The 22668-nt window shown below is 36.5% G+C and overlaps 1 protein-coding gene across 1 annotated transcript in view; it reads right to left on the bottom strand.

Moving 5' to 3' along the window:
- Positions 1-22668, bottom strand: part of INO80D (INO80 complex subunit D) — a 64940-nt gene that overhangs the window by 4259 nt on the left and 38013 nt on the right. The window contains exons 6-9 of the mRNA XM_036754318.1: positions 12201-12425; positions 9649-9758; positions 6930-7063; positions 2451-2668 (exon numbers count right to left, since the gene is read on the bottom strand). Of these exons, the coding sequence (XP_036610213.1) occupies positions 2451-2668; positions 6930-7063; positions 9649-9758; positions 12201-12425 (687 nt within the window). The remainder of the gene's footprint in view (positions 1-2450; positions 2669-6929; positions 7064-9648; positions 9759-12200; positions 12426-22668) is intronic.

Raw genomic sequence — 22668 nt, 5'->3', positions numbered from 1 at the left:
ATCACCTCACATTTATCAGACTGGCTAAGATGCCAGAAAAGAAAAATGACAAATGCTGGAGGGGATGTGGGAAAATAGGTACACTAATGCACTGTCAGAGTAGTGAAACTAGTTCAACCATTCTGTAGAACAATTTGAAATTATGCCCAAAGGGCTATCAAACTTCATACCCTTTGATCCAGCGATACTACTACATCTATACTCCAAGGAGATCAAAGAAAAAGGAAAAGGACCCACATATAAAAAAATATTTATAGCAGCTCTATTTGTGGTGATAAAGAATTTGAAACTAAGGGGATGCCCATCAACTGTGGAATGGTTGAACAAGTTATGGTATATGAATGTAATGGAATATTATTGTTCTAGAAGAAATGATGAAGCGGATGGTTTCAGTAAAACCTGGGAAGACTTGTATGAACTGATGCAAAGTGAAGTGAGCAGAACCAAGAGAACAATCTACACAGTAACAGCAATATCATAAAGATAATCAACTGTGAAAGAATCAGCAACTCTGATCAATACAATGATTCACCACAACTTCAAAGGACCCATGACGTAACATGCTATCCACCTCCAAACAGAGAACCGATGGACTCAGGGTACAGATTGAAGCATTTTTCTTTCTTCATTTTCCTTACTTCTCACCCCAAAAAACATGGTTAATATGGAAATATTAGGCATGACTTCATATTATAATGCATATCATATTTCTTGCCTTTTCAATGAGTGGGGAAGAGGTTAGAGAAGAGAGAATTTGGAACTAAAAAATAATTTTTAAAATAAATATTTAATATACATATTTTAAAGAATATATATGATTTTCATCATATACCTAGCTTATGATAATAATAGTTTATTCCCAAGTGCTTTTTATAAATAATCTCATCTGCTCCTAAAAACAACACTGTGAAGTGAGCAGGGAAAGAATTGTACTTCTCATTTTATATGGAAGAACAGGTCCATTGAACTTATTCTGAACTTAAGATAAAACAAGCATTTTTATAACAGTAGACTAGAAAGAAAAAAGATGATTGCACATGAAACTGCAAATCTATTATGTACAATTTACTATTCCTTTTAAATATATGTTAAAATGTAACTTTTTTTCCATTCCTCCACCCCTGCCCTAGAGATGGCTACCATTAGACACAAATATGTATATGTATATGTGTGTATACACACACACACACACACATATACATATATATATATATATACATATATATATATGTAAAATTATTGTATACATACTTCTAGTTATCACTTCTTTCTCTGGATGCAGATACATCTTTACTCATAGGTCCTTTGTAGTTAATTTGGGTATTTATAACAGTCAAAGTGATTTAATCACTCAAAGTTGTTCTTAGAACAATATTGCTGTTACTGTATACAACATTCTCTTGGTTCAGCTCATTTTGCTCTTCATTATTTTGTGCAAGTCTATCCATGTTTTTCTAAGATCACCAAGCTCATCATTTCTTATATCACTGTAGTATTCCATCACAATCATGCAGTACAACTCATTCAGCCATTCCCCAATTGACAGGAATCCCTGCAATTTCCAGCTCTTTGCCACTACTAAAAGAGCTACTATAAATATTTTGGAACATGTAGGTTCTTTTCCTTTTCCCCTAATCATCTTTGGAAACAGACATAATAGTGGTACTGCTGGATCAAAGAGAATAGGCAGTTTAATAATTCTTTGGGAATAATTCCAGATTGTTCTCTAAAATGGGTTGGATCAGTTCAGAACTCTACCAATAATGAATCAGTGTCCCAGTTTTTCCACATCCCCTCCAACATTTGTTGCTCTCCCCTTTAATCATTTTAGCCAATCTGATAAGTGTGAGATATCTCAAAGTGGTTTTAATTTGTATTTCTCTAATCAATAATAATTTAAAATATTTTTATATGACTACAAATCATTTTGATTTTTTTCATCAGAAAACTGCCTGTCCATTATCTTTGATCATTTATCAATTGGGGAATGACTCATCATCTGACAGATTTGACAAAGTTCTTTATATATTTAAGATATGTAACCTTTATCTGAGCAACTTTCTATAATATTGTCTTCCCCAATTTTTGGTTTTTGGCTACATTTGTTTTATTTGCACAAAGCCTTTTTAATTTAATATAATCAAAAGAGTTCTTGGAAGAATTTAAAAAGGACTTCAAAAATCAAATAAAAGAGACTGAAGAAAATTTAGGAAAAAAAAATAAAAGCAACCCAAGAAAATCATGAAAATTATGAAAGAAAGTAATTGAGATTTAAGTAGCTGCAAAAACAAAAAGTGACCAGCTTTTCTCTTCCAGAATGGACTGCTCCAAAGGTACAGGTATTAGAAAGATTTGGACATTATGTTCAGACCTAATTTCCTCCATCTCATCTAACCACATTCTTCCTCCTGCAAAGAAAAGTAAACACTCTAATAATGTAGGTAACTGACCGAATCTGGGAGATTTCCACTGGCAGTGAGACGCTGGTGGGCATGCTGAGGTTTCCTTGGGGCACTGCAGGGGGAATGGGTTTCTGCGGCCGACGTGGTCCACGCCTTCTTTTCTTCTTATGTTTTTTGGTAAGTGCAGGTGGCTTTGTTTTTTTCCTGGGTTTCCTCTGCTGCTGGTGCTGAACTTTACGGGAGCTATCTCCTCTCAAAAAATTATCCTTTTGCAAAGAGTATGATATGGAAACAGTAAATATCATGGTTTCAGTTGGGCTGTTTACTTTTTTTTTAATGTAATTCACCATAAAAAAAGCAAAACCCTAAAATTTAAAAATCCTCCCTAAAAAAGAAAACACTTATCTTGTTATACAAGTTGATTTTAGTAATGATTTCAATAGAATTGATTATTAACAATTTATACAAAAGACAATTATGAGGGGAACAAAGGAATCACTAAAAGTAAGTCCTGCAGTATCTCATCTAAATTTTCTACCTCCTATAGCACCAAGCCTAAGGCTCTGCAACACAGAAGTGAATTAGACTACAAATGGATTTCTCCAAACCAATTAAAAACCTGAGATCATTTATTCTAACCTTCACAAACACTTATTCTAGCCTTCATAAACACTTTGGAGCACAGAAACCAAATTAACTGTATCTCCCTAATAAATACAAGGTCAGGACAAAAAATATATTAGTGGTGGCAGTTCTAGGAAATGCTTTGAGACACATGCCTAGCACATAAAGTCAGGTTCAAGAAGTATGTCACTATGGAAAATGTTTGTAGAGAGAGAAAAGAACCTTATTCCAGTTCAAAAGTGCAGTGCACATGTCGGCACTCATAATGAAGTCCCATAACCAATATTATGGGAATGCAAACCAACAGAGTTTAAATTTTCATTGTATGTACAAAAAAAGCCAATGCAACAAGAATTAGGAGGGAAGCAGAAAATTGGGAGAAAATCTTTGCAACTAGTATCTCTGATAAAGGCCTCACCTCTAAAATATACAGGGAGCTGAGCCAAATATATAGGAATACAAGCCATTCCCCAATTGAGAAATGGTCAAAGGATATGAACAGGCAGTTTTCAGAGGAAGAAATTAAAGCTGTCTACAGGCATATGGAAAAATGCTCTGGATCGCTGCTGATTAGAGAAATGCAAATCAAAACAACTCTTAGATACCACATCTCTCCTGTCAGATTGGCTAAAATAACAAATCAGGAGAATGATAAATGCTGGAAAGGATGTGGGGAAATTGGAACATTGTTGCATTGCTGGTGGAGTTGTGAGCTGATCCAGCCATTTTGGAGGGCGGTGTGGAACTATGCCCAAAGGGCTATAGAAATGTTCATACCCTTTGACCCAGCAATACCACTTCTAGGGTTGTATCCCAAAGAAATCACGCAAGCGGGAAAAGGACCCATATGTACAAGAATATTTATAGCAGCTCTCTTTGTGGTAGCCAAGAATTGGAAAGCAAAGGGATGCCCACCAATTGGGGAATGGCTGAACAAGCTGTGGTATATGAAGGTGATGGAATACTATTGTGCCATAAGAAATGGGGATGATGCAGACTTCATAACAACCTGGAAAAACCTACACGACATAATGCTGAGTGAGCGGAGCAGAGCCAGGAGAACATTGTGCACAGCCACAGATATGTGGATTCCGTGAGGACCAACCCTGACATACTGCGCTTTTCTCAGCAACCTAAGGGGCAAGGACAACTCCAGGGGACTCACGATGGAGAATGCTATCTTCATCCAGACAAAGAACTGCGAAGTTTGAATACAGACTGAGGCACACTACATGCTCGCCTTTTCTGCTTCTCTTTTGTTTTTGTTTTTGGGTTTTTTTTTTTGGTTCTGTTTCTTCTTTCTCATGATTCATTTCATTGGTCAAAATTCTTCTCCATGACTTGACTAGTGCATAAATTAATTCAATGCAAAGTCATTCATGACAGTTATATGAGACTCCATGCTGTCTTGGGGAGGGAGGGGGGAGGGAGGGGAGAAAATCTGGAACTCAAAACCATGGAGAACCGTGTGTGGTAAACCAAAAATAAATAAAGAAATTAAAAAAAAAATTTTCATTGTAGCTTAAAAAGCCAGAAATTCATGTCACTATAATGGCACCATAGGTAGACAGATGCTTACATACGAAGAACGTACATGGGACAAAGTAATTGAAACAAATTATGGAAACTCTCAACATCTAGAAGAAATGAAAAGATAAATGTAAGTAGACTGACAGGTTTCCTAGAGACCAGAAAGAGTGTCTCTCATCATCATTGATTTCTTTTGGATGTTTTATGTTAAATCCAACTATGTAGGAGTGAAGAAATACTTTTGGTAAGATGAATGTAGAAGGGGCTCTGAACTAGGAAGAGTTAGGACCCCTGAGTCTCATCTCTTCAATTATTGAACTATGTAACCTTGGGCATATCTCAACCTTTCTGGACTTCTATTTCCCCATCTAGAAAAACGGTGGGGGATTGTAGAACATGATGATGGCAAGACTTCTTGCTCTAAAGTGCCAACCTTCTCCTCTTCGATTCTATCAATAACAAACAGGGAGCAGTAGCAAAATGAGCCCCCAGGGGACTTCCTTACCTCCAGTTTTGAGCACTTCTAAAAGGTACCCTGCCCAGCCACACTTTCATCCCCCTTTCTTCATTCCTTGCACAGGACTGACTGTGCTTGGGGTCTCCCACTTTTACCTTCAATAGACTGGTGTTCTATGAGACTACTCTGGTCAAGATGCATCAGCAGCTATTTCCCCAAAGTGGGTATTGGAATTGTAAGGGAGGAGGAAGGACTGAGAAAATAGGGAAAAGTTTATGGTGGAAGAGCTCAAACAGCACTCAGAAAACACCACATTACAGGCCTGTCAGAACACATCCTCCTTGGTCAATTATAGTTTCTTTTCTTGTTCCCCACAGAAAGATTTCATCTCATGATGGAGCTTTTTTGGTCCCCTTTTTTAAGGGTACATGAAACCTAAAGCTGATTCTCCTTACTTGGCACATGCCTCAAGGCCCAATATTCAAAGAATTTTGTACTCTGAAGAATCCCAGAAACAGCTGCCCATGCATGAGAACCATAACCTGTATAATTTTACTACTGCATAAAAATGAACAGCAAGATAAATGACTGCCTTTAAACCCCTTTTAGGAGCACTCATTTCCCCAGAAAATTGATGCTATTTACAAATCATCCTTATCAATACAAAGCAGGTTCTGAAACACTGCACTTTATTTGAAAATATTTTGTTAGCCTAGTTGGTGTTAACGTATTTATTCAAAAATATTTAACAGGTATTTATGAAGTGTTTACTAAATGCAAGACACTGTCAGTATCAAATCACAGAAGGTTAGAGCTGAAGGGAATATTAAAGAATATCGTCTAGCCTAAAACCCTTGAAATAATACATGATGAAAATGAAAGCTAGGATTGAGGCTGCTGGTGACACACTGATAGAGCACTGGGCCTGGATTCAGGTAGATCTGAATTCAAATCCAGCATCAAACACTTACTGGCTGTGTGACCCTGGGCAAGTCATTTTATTTCTGTTTGGCTGAGTTTCCTCAACTATAAAACAGGGATAATAAAAGCACTGGTCACCCAGGGTTTTTGTGAGGATTAAATGAGATAATATTTGTGAAGTACTTAGCATAGAGCCTGGCACGGAGTTGGCATTACTACATAAATGTTAGCTATTATTTATTATTATGACCCTGGTCTTCCCTTAGTTGAGAGATCTCTTTATCTTTAAAACATTACAACAATATTTCTTTAAAAAAAATTTTAAATTTGGATACTTGACAAAATAATATTGGTTTCCTTTCTCCTACTCCTCCCAACCCTCAATTGTTCTGAATTAGGGCTTACTATATTAGCATGGGTCAAAGCCATAATTAAGTCCATTTTTCAGAATTCTACAAAAGCAAATATGCAAGAAACTGTGAATATAAAAAATTCTGGAATATACTAGGTTTGATACTGTAATGGTTCAAGTTAAGAAAGCATACACACACACACACATATATGTATACATATATATATATGTATACATATATATACATATATACGTTTTAGGGATATTAGAGGAATGGGGGAGGGGCAGGGAGCAGAATTATTGATAAACAAAGAAGAGAATGCTCATTTTTTCATCTGTAAAATAAGGGAGTTGGACATGATAACCTCTAAGTTCTTTTTCAGCTATAAATTTGGTGATCCTATCACCCAAAAAGGAGTTTTATTTCTTCTGGGTTTTTTTGAGGGGCCTGAACCTGTGAATTCATTAATCTAGCGAACTCTCTTTAGCAATGCCGAAATGCAAATTTCTGGAACTTAAAGACCTGCCTAAGTAAGATGAAGGGGTAAAGTGATTTGCCCTTGGTCACAGAGACAAGATATGTCAGAAGCAACACTGGAACCCACGGTGAGCTGGTTTCTATAAAAATAAAACCTGAACTTACCATTTTTTTGGCATGTTCTTCACACAGAGGTGTCTGGTGCGTAATGTCAAAAACTGGCACACAACACTGCTGTCCATCTGCAAATTTAGCTGTGCAACTTGAGAAGAGCTGCTGAGAGCGGTTCAAGAGGATATCTGTGTTTTTCAATGTCAGGAACAAGACACAGCAAGCAATGATGTAAAATTCCATTTAATTTTTCTAATAACAATAATAATTGTGTACTATATAAAATATATTTTAAATAAATATATAATATATAAATAAAACACATAAAATATAAAAGAAAATGCACCTCTTTTCATTACAGAGGTGAGAGGCTATTAGTCTGGAATGTTGCATGTGCTATCAGATATTGTTTGGTTTTGCTGCATTTTAAAAAACCCTGTTACAGAGAGAAGATATATTGGGAAAGGAAAGGAATATATTCAGAAAGGAATGGAAATTTTAAAAGGGATCAATAAAATTTCTTTTTAAAGGAAACATTTTTTAAAGTACCTCACAATGCTTGTGAAATACAATTTTCTGAATTTTATCATTAAGACAAAAACTAAGACAGGAGCCCAACTACAAATGTAGGGGAAATGGTAAAGCTGAATGGCCAGCCATTTATTAGGATATGTTTCTGGAAGTAGTCCATTTTGCTGTCTTCCAAGAATCGCTTCCCTTCACAGCATACTTTTTAATCAATTTTGTCATTTTAGAAAAATGTGGCCAATATGTACATTTCCTTAGAAATTCACTAGCTTATAAAAGCCTATGACAGTAAGAAGAATCTTTATTCCTAAAATGAAAATATTTTCACAAGCAATCTAGCTCAGGGGTAAAATTTTATATACAAATAACAGATCCAAATCACTGAATGCCAATCAGCATAGAATTGAATTTTGTATTTCACATTTCCAAAGAAAAACCCAAATTTAAAGATCTAACATGAAATTTTTATGCCAAAATATTGCTTTAAATTATAATTATTCAACAATTGTCTCCCCAGAACTAAGTTAATATCCTACACTAAGATTTTAAATACTACCCAAAGCAATGTGGGTAACAAAATAAGTTGAAAAATAAAACTACCATAGTGAAACAGCCAATACTAAATTTGGAAAGTCAATATCCTTCTCAGGGTTAGATTTATACCCAAAGAAGTACCTTTCCATTTTTCACATGTGAACTACCAATGATTTTTTTCTTTTTTACTTTAGGGTAAATGCCAAAGAAGCTGTAAAAAAGGAGAACTCAAAATTGTGAGTAAGAAAAAAGCAGGCAAGAAGTAATGAATTTTTTAAAAAATTTGTTTCTACCACCAAAAGAATCAAAATAAAAAGCTTGTTAATAAAGAATATAAGACTCCTATAATAGCTAGAGGTGGAAGCATCCAAATCTAAATGTCCTTCAGTTAACACCCAATGGAAGATATCTCACTTCCTAGACAGTTATATGAGACTTTTGCCTTTCATTCATTCCAAACTACCTCTACACTCACCACATCAAACAACTGCTTACACAACTTAATCTCATAGCAAAAGGCACATTATAGAATTATATAGTAATTCTACAGGATCTATAAGCAGTTGTTGAAACTGTTGAAATATAATCTATAGCTTTTCTTCAGTGAGTAGAATTATCATCTCTGTAAAGCTACTTGTATCACTAATAATTACAGAAATGCAAATTAAAGTAACTCTGAGGTTCCATCTCACATCCATTAGATTGTCAAAAGTGAAAAAAAAAAAGAAAAATGACAAATGTTGGAGGGGCTATGGGAAAACAGGTATATTAATGCACTATCAGTAGAGCTGTGAATGTGTATAGCAATTCTAGGGTGCATTTTGGAACTATGGCCCCAAAATTATTAAACTATTTATACTCTTTTCCCAATGACACTATTACTGGGTCTAAACTCCAAAGAGATCAAAGAAAGAGGAATAGGGTATAGATATTAGATATCTATACAGATATTTGCTAAAGCTCTATTTATAGTGGCAGAGAATTGGAAACTAAGAGAGTTCTCATCAATTGGCAAATGGCTAAAACAATTATGGCATATGAACTCAATGAAATTTTATTGTGCCATAAAATGTGAGGAAAAGGATGGGTTCAATGAAAACTGGAAAGACTTGTATGAACTGATGCAGAGTGGTGTGAGCAGTATCAGGAGAAAAACGTATACAACAATATTGTAAAGACAAACAACTTCGAAAGATTTAAGAACTCTAATCAATGAAATGATCAACCATGATTCCAGAATGCCAGGATGAAGTATGTGAATCATCACTTGACAGACAAGGTGATGGATTCAGGAAGCAGAATGAGACATATTTATAGACATGGACAATATGGGAATTGTTTTTGCTTGACTGTGCATAATCGTTATAGAGTTTTTGGTTTTTCTTTTCAATGGGAGAGGGGTCATAGGAAGAGAAAGCAAATGCTTCTTCTGCTGCTACTATTGAATTTGTTTATTCTGAAATGACTATTCAATATAGTACTGCAGTGATTTCCTTAAAAGTAGGAAAGAGTTGTCAATTAATTCTTATGGCTATCACAAGAAAATAAGAATGAATAATATTTATGCTAAACCCATTGCAGTTTTGCAAACTATAATTTTAAACACTAAATAATCCTGATCCCAAGTTCACTTTCACCGACTAAAGAACAAAAAACGTAGTACAAATAGGTTGCTGCTTCCAGCACACACTGAATTCTAATAAGAGGATACGCTGAAAACAATGACTGGTGAATGGAAGGGCTTTATTAGTGCATGGTTCCCCCTTCACCATTCCACTACATGGTGCTGGTTCCACCTCCCTCAACTGAGCCCGATTTGTGCTGGGGGAGAAAAAAGAGAGAAAGAGATTTCATGAAAAAATACATTAAGCATCTCTAGGTATAGCATTTCAATATAATGTTACTTAACTATGTAACATAATTAATACATATATTGCTATTACATGTAATTCATTAATGTTGGTTATATCAGGTTATATCAGTTATAAGCTACCATTTAGATTTTGTGCCAAAACATGTAAATGATTTCACCTGAATTATTTGTTAAATGTATTTATTAATAAATAAGAGATAGATGAAGCAAGAGTATCTTAACATCAATCAACTTATAATCACATACCTTATTTAAATGGATTGGTAAGGATCAGTAAGACAGTGAACAAGGTGCTAGAGAAGTCAGGAAGATCTTTCCAATGCTGCCTCTTGCATTTACTAGCTATGTGTCCATGAACAACTTACTTAGCCTCAAGTTTTAGATAGCTCTATAAGACTAGATAGTCTGCAAAACGAAATATAATGTTCTATTCCAGCTGTAATAGTTCTACGATTTAAAAAGCAATATCTTGGTCTGCATACTTCTTAATTGTTAACTTAAGGAGGCTGGTTGCCTACAACTACAATACAAGATTAAGGCAATATGTCACATATACAAAGTGCCAGCAAAATGATGACTATTTTTTTTCATTACCTAGTAATAAAACAGCATTGACAAACCATTAATTTTTCTCAAGTAAGCTGGCCATATTAAGTGAAGAACTATACTGGGGTTTACTGTTTATTACGAGCTTTATTAATTAATGCTATAATTAATTGTTTATTAAGATTCCATGCATATTAAAACAACAACAATAACAACTATTGCTAAAGATAGTTTTGTATAAATTTCCATATGGTAGAAGTAACTTCTGCCTAATATATCTTCTTCATTTAATGTTTATGGGCAAAAAGTAACTTTCCACCGATACCAAACTGTTTCTAAGTTACAGCATAACTGCATTGGCAAGGTCCAAAGAAACAAAATATACTAGGACCAAAGTATACAACTTGCCAAAGATTCAGTTCATGCTAGAAGAATAACAAATGCAATCTTAACCTCATGGTTCTACCATGAACAATTCCAAACTAAGCTGGGCTAATTGTATTTTGGGGACTTAAATCAGTTCATTTACTGAATACAGACATGATATTGGTTTACCTAGCTCTGGATGGCATATTCCCTTCACAGGCCTTGAGAGCTGTGAGAAGCAAAGAACAGAGCACTAAAGGCTGTCTTTGTTCTGTCCTGGCCCATCATATTCATATGAGTACTGAACAATGATGCATGCCAAGAATTACAGTACTCTCAGGGGGTATACTATGTGAAATGCACAATTAAAAATTAAGATACTTAGTTTGCATATACTGAAAGAGCTGACAGGAAAACCAAAATAGATCACTTAGTGAATGATTATACAGCAGGAAGTATGATCAAAAATTACATGGCTGAGATTTTATTCAAAGCATAAAAATGTAGGACTATCTACTTGTAACTATAAGCTACATTAGGGAAACAAGTGTTCTAGTTCTAGAACTCCAATTTCTGGCTCAAATTGGGGAAAATATTGGGAATTCTAAAAAGCATTCAAATTAGTATGTTAAAAGCACATAGTGGCCTATACAAGGAGGCAGTGGAAATACATGATCAAATAGCTCTGTCATGTATGTGTGTGTGTGTGTGTGTGTGTGTGTATCACAAAATTCTACAAAGCAAAGCAATTTATACAAAATAGTTTCAAAGTTTTCTGTATCTGTAGTTATATTTAAATGAGCAGTTTATTTATATTCTTTAAAATGTCCTTATAACTATGCTACAAAAGCTAGTAAGCAGAACAATAATTTTATTATGAGTCAAAAAAAAACCCCAATGTTTTTGATGAATTTTCAAAGATTTGCTTTATATAAAATTTTACCTTAAGAGAGTTTTGTAGAGACTAAACAGTTACCTAGCTGTAAGAAAATAAATTTGCAATAGACATTACTATATCTACATGTCGCCAAGGCTAAAATTGATTTTTTTTTAGTATTCTGGATTTTTTAAATTGAATAACTAATTACAAATGATCAAACTGTTTAGTAAGAAGTACATAGCAAAATGACAGTGAAATTTCAAATTGTGTCAGATTTATTTTTTATTTTGCTTAATGGAAAAACTACCTTAAAAAAATACATACACACACACACACACACACACACACACACATCTCATTAAAGTGCTACCTCCAGGAAAAATAAAATTATGCATTAATTTACTAGCATAATTTATTACACCGAAATGTGATCAGGCTTATTTTGGTTCCTGTGTAGAATACTATTTCAGCCACAAAGATAAAGAGCTACCCTTTTTATTAGGGTGCTCATCTTCTTCTGAGTCTCACAGTAACAGAAACACACAACTAAAACGAAGCTGGAGACTACAATGCTCCTACGTGGCATCTTTGCTCTAACCTGGTTCGAGTGCATGCAGCTTTTCGGAGTTCTTGTATCAATTGCCCAGCACATTCTGGTTCTCTACTGGCCGCCTGCAGCAAGGCTTTCCGAAATGTATGCCGGCATTTCTTTTGACGAGATTCTGCCCGCTCCAGGCGGCAGAGGTGCTTATATTTCTGCTGAAAGTAAGTGCAAAGTTGGGTCACCCTGGAGCTCCTGCTATCTGTATCATCATCATCTGACCTGGAAAGATAAGGAAATGGAAAGGAAAATAAAGTAACTCTATTAAGCTTTCAACTCATTTTACAGAAGTAAAATTAGGGAAATAGAGAAACAAATTTCATAATTTATACAATGTACATTAACACCTATCTATCAAAGCAAGGCTTAAAAGAACTCCACTAAATAGGAACAAACCCAGTTTTTCATAAAAGAACCAGACAGGGAAGACACTTTAATATGCCTTCTGAATTTTAAGATGCTTAACCTTCTTAGCACATCATAATTAGAGACTGAACCAATATATCATAATGTCTTTGACATATTTAATTGTCAAGAGACTTCTGGAAAAGAAATCCATATCTTTACCTTTACTTACTGTAAATGTCTCAGTAAAAGACATGCCTTTAAATCAAGCAACAGTTATGAGGAAGCACTCAGCATAATTTCGTAAAAGAAAGGTCACGACAGAAACATTGCTTTGAATTTTAGCAACAGAATATCAAAAAGTTGACCTTTTTCAGATGTCTGACACTTTTTTTTTTGGTGCTATGTTCAACTCCTCCCCTCCTCAATACAAAAGTAGCAATCTATGAGCTGGTTTTTACTGCTCTAAGTCTGACAAACATTTAAGTCTTTGTGGATTATCAATTGACCTCTGCTGTGAAGAAAGACACAGCAAGACTATAGGAACAATTTCAGTTTCTAAGTCTTACTGGATTTATGGAAGACACGGTCAACAAGCTAAGAAGCCATGGGGGAGTTTTGCTTTGCGTCATTGAAGGGGACTGTCTTTTTTGTGACATGTGACACTAACTACAGGTAGGATTCTGAAGACTCATATAGTCCTGTGCAATTATAATTCATTTTTCTCTTCCCATCTAGAACAAAAAGTAGCATATTTTCTTTCTTTTGTGAAACCACAGTGCCCAGAATTGTGCAACAAACAGTATACTACTACTAACTTTTTGATTCAAGTGGGATGGCAAAGCTTTCAAAGGTTTCTCTTTCATAGTCACTTAGTACGGATAATTAAATTAAAGAATCCACTTCATTCTTTCATTCATTCAATAAATGTGTATTGAATGCCTATTTTGCTATTTGTGATAGCGCCAATAAAGAAGTATAGAACAAGGTTCCTTCCCTCAAGTAACTTACAATATAGCCAGGTATTTTTGGATGTATGCAGATGGGTATACCTACATACATTTTTAAAACCTACATAGGTTTTAAAAATGTATGTAGGTATACCCATCTGCATACTTACATATGTGCATATGCACACACACATATGAAAACACATAGCATAATGTTGAGGAGCAAGAGCGGCACAACTGGTAAGTGTTACAGGAAGTCAAAGATAGGACCTATTGCTGCAGTCTGAAGTGATCTTAATGGTTTCCTGAAGAATGAGTAGTACGGCATGAAGTGGAGGAGAAGGGCATTACTAGAGGAAGAACAGCACAGTCCAGAGGAAGACCACTGGATGGGTGGCCCATGGTCAGTTCCACTTCTGCCACTGATTAAGTTGGTGACCTGGATAAGTCACTTACTTTTCTGGTATTTAGCTTCTTCTCCTACAAAATGACACAACTGGACAGATATCTCTTCTAGCTCTAGATGCTATAAGCAATATTGGTTCAAAGGACAGAGAGAAGAATAACCTTCCAGGAACAGAGTTGATGGTGAGGGATAATGGAAAATCTGCCTAAGAAAAAGAAGGCTAGAGGCAAAGGTCTTGGGTGCGAGAGCTAAGAGTTATCTTGAAGACAATGGAAAGTTGTTGACGTGTTTTGAACAAGAGAGCAACAAGATTAAAGTAATCTACGAGGAACATTCATATAGCAGCACTAAAGAGGGAAGCAATTGTAGTAAATCTAGGTATAACATTATGAGAGCATGGATTTGGTGCTAGCAGAGAATGGAAATGAAGAAATACACGTGAGAAATAGTAGGAAAGGAAAATGGTCAGAATTTAATAGTTGTCTAGATATGGAAGATGACGAAGCCAAGAAGAAGGTTTTGACTGTGAACCAGGAAAACTCAGAGAATGGTGATATGAACTGATGGCTAAGGAAGTTGAAAGGAAAAGTCAGATTTCCAGGAGGGAGACGAAGACTTTGTTTTTAAGGTGATGATGGAAAAATAAGAGGCTGGAACGTGGGTAAGAGGTCAAGGCCAGAGCTGGTCATTTGGGAGGCATTAGCAGCAATAGATATTTTGTAAACGGCATACTAGTAAAGTCAAGTACAGTAAAGGGATACAGTTTACTGAGCTGAGAGAGGATTATGAGCATAGTTCTGGAAGATTTACTAAGTAGGGAGTAGGTTATCTGAAAAGCAAAGTGAAAAAAATTGGCTGGAGAGGGTATTTACAGAGTTGGCGAAAGAGCAGAGATATAGATACTATTCTAAAAACAAACTGTGTAAGACACATGATAATGAAAACTATCCCTGTTATATTCCCTTTGAATGATTTAGAAACTCCAGGGTAAGAAACATTATGAAAATGCAAAGCATCACTTAATATTAATAAAGTAGAAAAAATAAAAGTAATTAGTACTGCAAAATGGTAATGAACTTACGACAGGAAAATTATTTCCTTGTTTCTGTAAGTACACAACTCACTTTTAAGTAAACCTCAGTTTAGGGGGGGCTGAGCCAAGATGGCGGCTGGAAAGCAGGGACTTTCACGAGCTTCCCACCAGGTACCTCCAAAAACCTATAAAAAATGGCTCTGAACAAATTCTAGACCTGCAGAACTGACAAAATAGCAGAGGGAAGCAGGGCTCCAGCCCAGGACAGCCTGGATGGTCACTGGGTGAGGTCTATCACGCACAGAGCTGGGACCAGAGGGGAGTGGAGCTCAGTGCAGGCTGCGCAGACCAACCAGACCAGGAGCCAGGCAGAATAGGCCCTAGCGCCCTGAATCAGTGAGCTGTGGCAGTTACCAGACTTCTCAACCCACAAACACCAAAGACAACAGAGAAGGTTAATGGGAAAAGCTGCAGGGGACAGAGTGATAGGAGTTCACCCCGGGGGCAGCGGAGGTGGTGTAGCTACAGAACTACAGCTGCAGTTGCTTCCTGCCCCAGGCCCACCTGACGGGAGAAGTGGCAGATCACAGCAGGAGTGCAGAGCCTGCTTAAGATCTGAGTCAGGTCCAGGTTGGTGGTTCTTGGGGAAGCAGGAGTACTGGTGTGCAAAGCTGGCTGTACAGAAATAGCTCTGAAAACGACAGCGCATCCCCTCAAGCTTGGAACAAAGTACCCTTTACTCTACAAGCAGTCATACCCCAATGAAAAACTCAAGTCAAGTAAGTTGGCTGGGAACATAGCTGGGCAGCAAAAACAGACTCAGATTCACTCTCAGACTTTGGAATCTTTCTTTGGTGACAAAGAAGACCAAAACATACAGACAGAAGAAGTCAACAAAGTCAAAGAGCCTACATCAAAAGCCTCCAAGAAAAACATGAACTGGTCTCAGGCCATGGAAAAGCTCAAAAAGGATTTGGAAAAGCAAGTTAGAGAAGTAGAGGAAAAATTGGGAAAAGAAATGAGAATGATGCAAGAAAACCATGAAAAACAAGTCAATGACTTGCTAAAGGAGACCCAAAAAAATACTGAAGAAAATAACACCTTAAAAAATAGACTAACTCAGATGGCAAAAGAGCTCCAAAAAGCCAATGAGGAGAAGAATGCCCTGAAAGGCAGAATTACCCAAATGGCAAAGGAGGTCCAAAAGACCACTGAAGAAAATACTACCTTAAAAATTAGATTGGAGCAAGTGGAAGCTAGTGACTTTATGAGAAATCAAGATATTATAAAACAGAACCAAAGGAATGAAAAAGTGGAAGACAATGTGAAATATCTCATTGGAAAAACCACTGACCTGGAAAATAGATCCAGGAGAGATAATTTAAAAATTATTGCGCTACCTGAAAGCCATGATCAAAAAAAGAGCCTAGATATCATCTTTCAAGATAAAAAAGGGGGGATGATAGAAGGGAGAGCAGATAGGGGGAGGAGGTAATCAAAAATAAACACTTTTGAAAAGGGACAGGGTCAAGGGAGAAAATTCAATAAAGGGGGATAGGTTAGGAAGGAGCAAAATATAGTTAGTCTTTCACAACATGAGTATCGTGGAAGGGTTTTACATAATGATACACATGTGGCCTGTGTTGAATTGCTTGCCTTCTTAGGGAGGATGGGTGGGGGAGGGAAGAGGGGAGAGAATTTGGAACTCAAAGTTTTAAAAACAGATGTTCAAAAACAACAAAAAAAAGTTTTTGCATGCAACTAGGAAATAAGATACACAGGCAATAGGGTGTAGAAATTTATCTTGCCCTACAAGAAAGGAAGGGAAAAGGAGATGGGAGGGGAGTGGGGTGACAGAAGGGCGGGCTGACTGGGGAACAGGGCAACCAGAATATACGCCATCTTGGAGTGGGCAGGAGGGTGGAAATGGGGAGAAAATTTGTAATTCAAACTCTTGTGAAAATCAATGCTGAAAACTGAATATATGAAATAAATTAAATAAATTTATTAGAAAAAGAAAAAAAGAAAAAATGACACTAAAATGTAGCTACGTTCTGGTTGTTGTAATAACCAAATCTCCAGAACAGTTGATTAGAAATACTTCCCCCTCCTCTTGGTATAGAGGTAGGGGACTTTGGAATGGGGTAGATCATCAACTGTGGTAGGGTAGAAAGGGATGGGGAGAGGCAGGAAAGGGAGAGAATAAATGACTGTGGAGTAGAAACCAAAAGATTATCAAGAATACTTAATAATTTTTTAAAAATAAAATTCATGTTATTAAAAAAAGACACCTGACTGTAATAAGCAAGCGACAAGAGCATTAAAAAAAAAAGTAAACCTCAGTTTACATTTGATCCCCTAAACAAATCATACCACAATCTGATATCTCCCCATCAACAAATAAACCTTAGGTATATGATCCACTAGATTCAGCCATTTAATATTTCTGGGTTACCTCTAGAAGGTGGCAGACCAGGGCATATTTGCATACAGGTGAAATCAAGTTAAAGTTAACAACAAAAGCAAAACTGATGCAGTCAAGAGGACTTCCTTGAGTTCCTTGAGTATGCTTGTAGTATAGGAGGGGGATGTGGCAGATCAGAAGTATTTACATAGGGGCTGGGGAAAATGGAAGAGACAAAGTGTTTCAGAGGGGCCCCAAGGTGATTAACTAACTGTAACTAACGCCTAGGGTCTTTCCAATTCTGCCACAAGTTATTTCAATGAGTGGGGGTTAACCAAGTCAGCAGTAATGTAAAATTGTAGAGAACTGATTGGGGCACTGAGAGATTTGTGACTGGTCCCTCAGATGGGGGAGGGTCCCCAAGGTGGACTCAGCTCAGATCCTTGGCACTTGGAGATTTTGCCATAAGATCCCAGAATCTAGCATTTGAAAGCTTCTTCATAATTCACTGGTCCTAATCTCTGCTTTACAGATAAGGAAACAGGCCAGGAGGGAGCCTGGAGGTGACATCAGATAGTGAATAGCCTGGGTGTGACCCAAGTCTGCCACAGTATAACAGGGAATAATGAAAAGAACTCAGATTTGGGGTCTGGAGGGCCAATGCCAATTCAGATCCTAGCTGACACTTCTCGAGCAAGTTGCTTTCCCTCTCTGGATTTCAGTGTCCTTACCTGTAAAAATGAGAGGAAGCAACAGGGTTAGGAAGGGGAGACAAGAAGACGCCAGGGTCCCTTCCAGCTCTAGAGCTATTATCAGTATGTAAACCATAAGTACTAGATAGGGATGTTTTCTCCATGAAAGTACTGACTCTCAAGCTTTTCAGTGGTGCTGAGACAGCCTTGGGATCTCTAAGGCTCTGTCAGTGAAACAAGCTGTGACAGGTTCTACTCAACTGGAAAAGATTTGAGTAGGATCTCAGGGGCAGATCTTGTTAACTGTCCATCCTTGATAAGTAAAAGTTCACTAGGAGAGCCAGGATATCTACCCTTTTGGAGGATTTATAGAAACAAAGACAGAGTTTCATAAGAAGAGAAGGCATGAATGGGCTGTATTTTACATGGATTGAGGAAATAACAACATGGATGAGATCAGAGATACATCAAAGTGTCAAAATAAGGATGGATGGATACATGTGAGACATCTTGCAATCGTGCTTCAGAAGAAGCTTTTTATAACAGATTTCTTTTTATCTTTTTAATACAATTCAAAATGAAATATGCTATTCCTCCATAGTAAGGTTGCAATATTCCCAAAACTGAGATTGAAAAAAAAAGTTGATAAAATGCTGACTGCCCAATGAGTGCTTCCTCATCCAGACATACCCTTCAAATGAATAAACAAATAAACAAAAAAAAAATCAGCTTAGGAAAAATCCCTTAGAAAACCTAATATCTGATGAAAACTGCAAGTACAAATTTCTATAGAGGTTGAAGGTCTACTGTAAGATTAATTTTCTATAGGTAACACCATACACACAAAGGTAATATTCCCATACAAAACAGGAAAAAAAATAAGATTGCAACAATTAGATTTACCATAAGAAATCCGTTAGGTTTTAGAACTACCTCATGCTTTCCTATTCTCAACAGGAGGGATCATATTGTAGTCTGACCACAAGCACATTCTCCTGAGAAATCTTTCACAAACCACATTTTTTCAGTGTTAATATCCACATACTCAGACAGTCAAATTTCACTTTTACATATTGACTAATTTAGCTAAGAAATTAACTGTAAGGGAATCAGCTGTCTACATCAAGCTGAATGCATTATTGCTAACTGAACTGGGAATATAGTATTTTTTATACAGTAGATAGTTTTTTAGGCCACTGACCCTATTCCAATTTAACTATCTAAAGAAAACAAGATGACTTTTAAAACTATTCATCCATATCTTCACTCATTGTTTCTCTTATCTCAAGAAAGTTAAAAAAATATACCTTAAAGATGGGACTTATATTGCCTGCAACACAATAAAAGATATTCAGTATACTGATCTAAGTAAAAATATCCATGAGGAGGTGGGTGTGTTCTATTAGAGCAGATGCCACTAAAATAATTACAGCTTAGTGTGTGAAAACTACAGGATCAAGAAAGAATTTTAGGAATGTACTTTTTATACCCCCATCCTAAAAAGTCTAGCTATCAAGAAGAGCTTTGCTTTGATGTAAACACCTGTTTATGTAAATTCTTTAACTAGGAATAGGGAAAGAAAGTAGGAAGACATGTAGGAGAAAGATGGAGATCTCTTTCATAGCTCTATGTAGGAGAGTTCTTTTTTGGGGTTGGGGAGGGGGGAAGGCAGGGCAATTGGGGTGAAGTGACCTGCCCAAGGTCACACAACTAGTAAGTGTGTCAAGAGTCTGAGGCCAGATTAGAGCTGAGGTCCTCCTGACTCTAGGGCCGGTACTCTACTCACTGAGCCACCTAGCTGCCCCACTCTATATAGGAGAATTCTTAAACAAAAAAAATCCAAAAGATAAAGGACAATTTCAGTTATAGATATTTAAAAGCTTTTACGTGAACATAATCAGTGCAAATAGGATAATATGGGAAACTGTCAAACTGGGGTGGGGAATCTTTGCATCAAATATCTCTACTTAAGGTCTGACATTTTAGATATGTATATTAGGAAGAGTCAGATTCCCCAAATTCCCAGGTAGAATATTGGTGGGGTGAAGAATTGGTCCAACCATTCTGGAAAATAATTTAGAATTATGTGAATTTTTTTTTAAAAACTAAAATGTTCATACTCTTTGACTCAGAGATCTCATTACTAGTCAATGTCAAAAAACAGAAAAGTTCCATACATACCTACTATTGAAGAAAGACCAGTTCACAAGAATAGGTTTTTGTTAATGTCCTAAAATATCCATTGTGGCACTTTTGGGGACAGCTAAGGACTAAAAACAAAGTAGGTGTCCATTGACTGAGAAATGGCCAAAGTGTGGTATATGAATATAACAGAATACTACACAGTTATAAGAAGTGATGAACACAATGAAAAGAGAAAAGTATGCAAAGATTTAAGTGAACTAATGCAAAGTAAAGTAAAACAGAACCAGAAAATAATATTATGATATAAATGGAAAGAACTGGCAGGGGGGAAGGATATTGCCACAAAATTATAAAGACAGAAGCTTGGTACAGATATCAGAGGACTCCCATTCCTGGCAGAGATGGGAGACATTGAAGATGTAGAATACTGCAGATAACATCCAGATTTCATCTCCTGGCTATCTCTATACCATGACATCATCTCCACATCCTCCACACCTGAACCTTGAAACCAAGGAACCACATGATGCTCTGCTAAGCCACCTTTGACTCCATCTTGCCAGGATCTGGGGTTCCAACACCCTTTCAGGACATCTCCATACCTGCCATTGTTGTACACACAAAATTTTCTCTCTTTTAGTATTGTTGCCCTCCATTGGAATATAAGCTTTTTGAGGGCAAAGATTGTCTTGGTTGCTTGTTTCCCTTTAACTTCTTTTTCTTTTTTTTGGAGGGGGGAAGGTCACACAGCTAGTAAGTGCATCAGGTGTCTGAGGCTGGATTTGAACTCAGGTCCTCCTGATTCCAGGGCTGATGCTCTACTCATTGTACCACCTAGCTGCCCCAGCTTGCTTGCCTTTATATACCCAGTTCCAGAATAGTAACTGGCATATAAACATCTAATAAATGTTTTATCCATCTAACATGTTACTTATGCTGAAATTTGTTTACCTCTTTATTCTTTGTTATAAGAGACAGTGGGACGAGGCACAGTGCCTTGGGATGTGTAGGTGATACAAAAGATTGATAAAAAATAAATATATTTATTGAAAAAGCAACAATAAAAAAGGAAAAATTGGTTTTTTTGGTGTACTTTAGTAGATCTGTGATCTAATCAATGTCAACATTTCTTTTAGCACAGGTATAAAACATTAGACCAAGGTTCAAATCCTGCCTCAGATATATACCAGCTGTGTGACCTCAGGGAAAGTCACAAAGCTTTCTTAGCCCCAGTTATCTAGTTTACACAGTGGGAATAATAACAGCACCTACTTCACAGGGTACATGAGGTCCAATAAGGTGATATCTATGTGTGCACACAGACACACACATTCAAAACAGATAATATGCATGTGTACATGTGTGCATGTAACACTAAACAGATCACTTCACTCTTTTAAGTTAGCACTATAAAAGAAATAAATAAAATCAAATATATATAAATGCAAGCCTCCTGTCCTAATGGCAGGGTACATTTGGGATAGTAGAAGCCTATTTTATATATTTTTCTATCCCTTGAAGCTTGGTGTGCTGTAAGCAAGTGTCTCACTTATAGCTCATATTCGATTTTAAAACTTGATGTGATTTTACCCGTATCTCAGTTGCCTGACCTTATTACACTTCTGTTCTAAACGTTTTTCCAAGGTTATTCTTTATTAGTGACAGAGCCATGATGAAAACCTGGGTCACTTAACTTATACATTTTTCACTACACCATGGACTTATGGGGAAGTTTATTATCCAGAGGTATGAAATGCACAAGACTAGAATCAAGCAAATATGACAATTTTTCATCATAAACAAAATTAGAAAAGATGCTGAGTTGAAGAATGAGTGAGATTGATTAGAGTGCAAAGGCATGTAAGTGTCATTTAAGAATTGATCAATCACAGGTTTGCAAAAATGGTGATTAATTGAAGTGCACAAAGTATCAAATTTACACACTTACATTTCTACTTTGTTTTTTTTTTAATTTAGTCGTTTGGGGGGGGGGGCAGGGCAATTGGGGTTAAGTAACTTGCCCAAGGTCACACAGCTAGTGAATGTGTCAAGTGTCTGATACCACATTTGAACTCAGGTCTTCCTGACTCCAGGGCCGGTACTCTACTCACTGTGCCACCTAGCTGCCCCTACGTTTCTACTTTGAATCAACATACAAAAGGAAATCAGGAGAATTAAATGTAAAATGAAATAAGAAATGTTGGCAAGGAATGCAGATTTTTTTTTTTTAGAAATAATCAACTCAGCCGAGGGCTATAAAAATGTGCATACCCTTTGACCCAGCAATACAACTTCTAGGGCTGTATCCCAAAGAGATCATAAAATGGGAAAAGGATCCACATGTACAAAAAATATTTACAGCAGCTCTTTTTGTGGTGGCCAAGAATTGGAAATTGAGGGGATGCTCATCAATTAGGGAATGGCTGAACAAATTGTAGTATATGAATGTAATGGAATACTATTGTGCTATAAGAAATGATGAGCAAGCAG

Source organism: Trichosurus vulpecula, chromosome 4, assembly GCF_011100635.1.
Source record: "Trichosurus vulpecula isolate mTriVul1 chromosome 4, mTriVul1.pri, whole genome shotgun sequence".
Taxonomy (NCBI): Eukaryota; Metazoa; Chordata; class Mammalia; order Diprotodontia; family Phalangeridae; genus Trichosurus; species Trichosurus vulpecula.
Note: the sequence above shows the minus strand (reverse complement) of the source record. Positions and strands in the feature narration are given on the sequence as shown.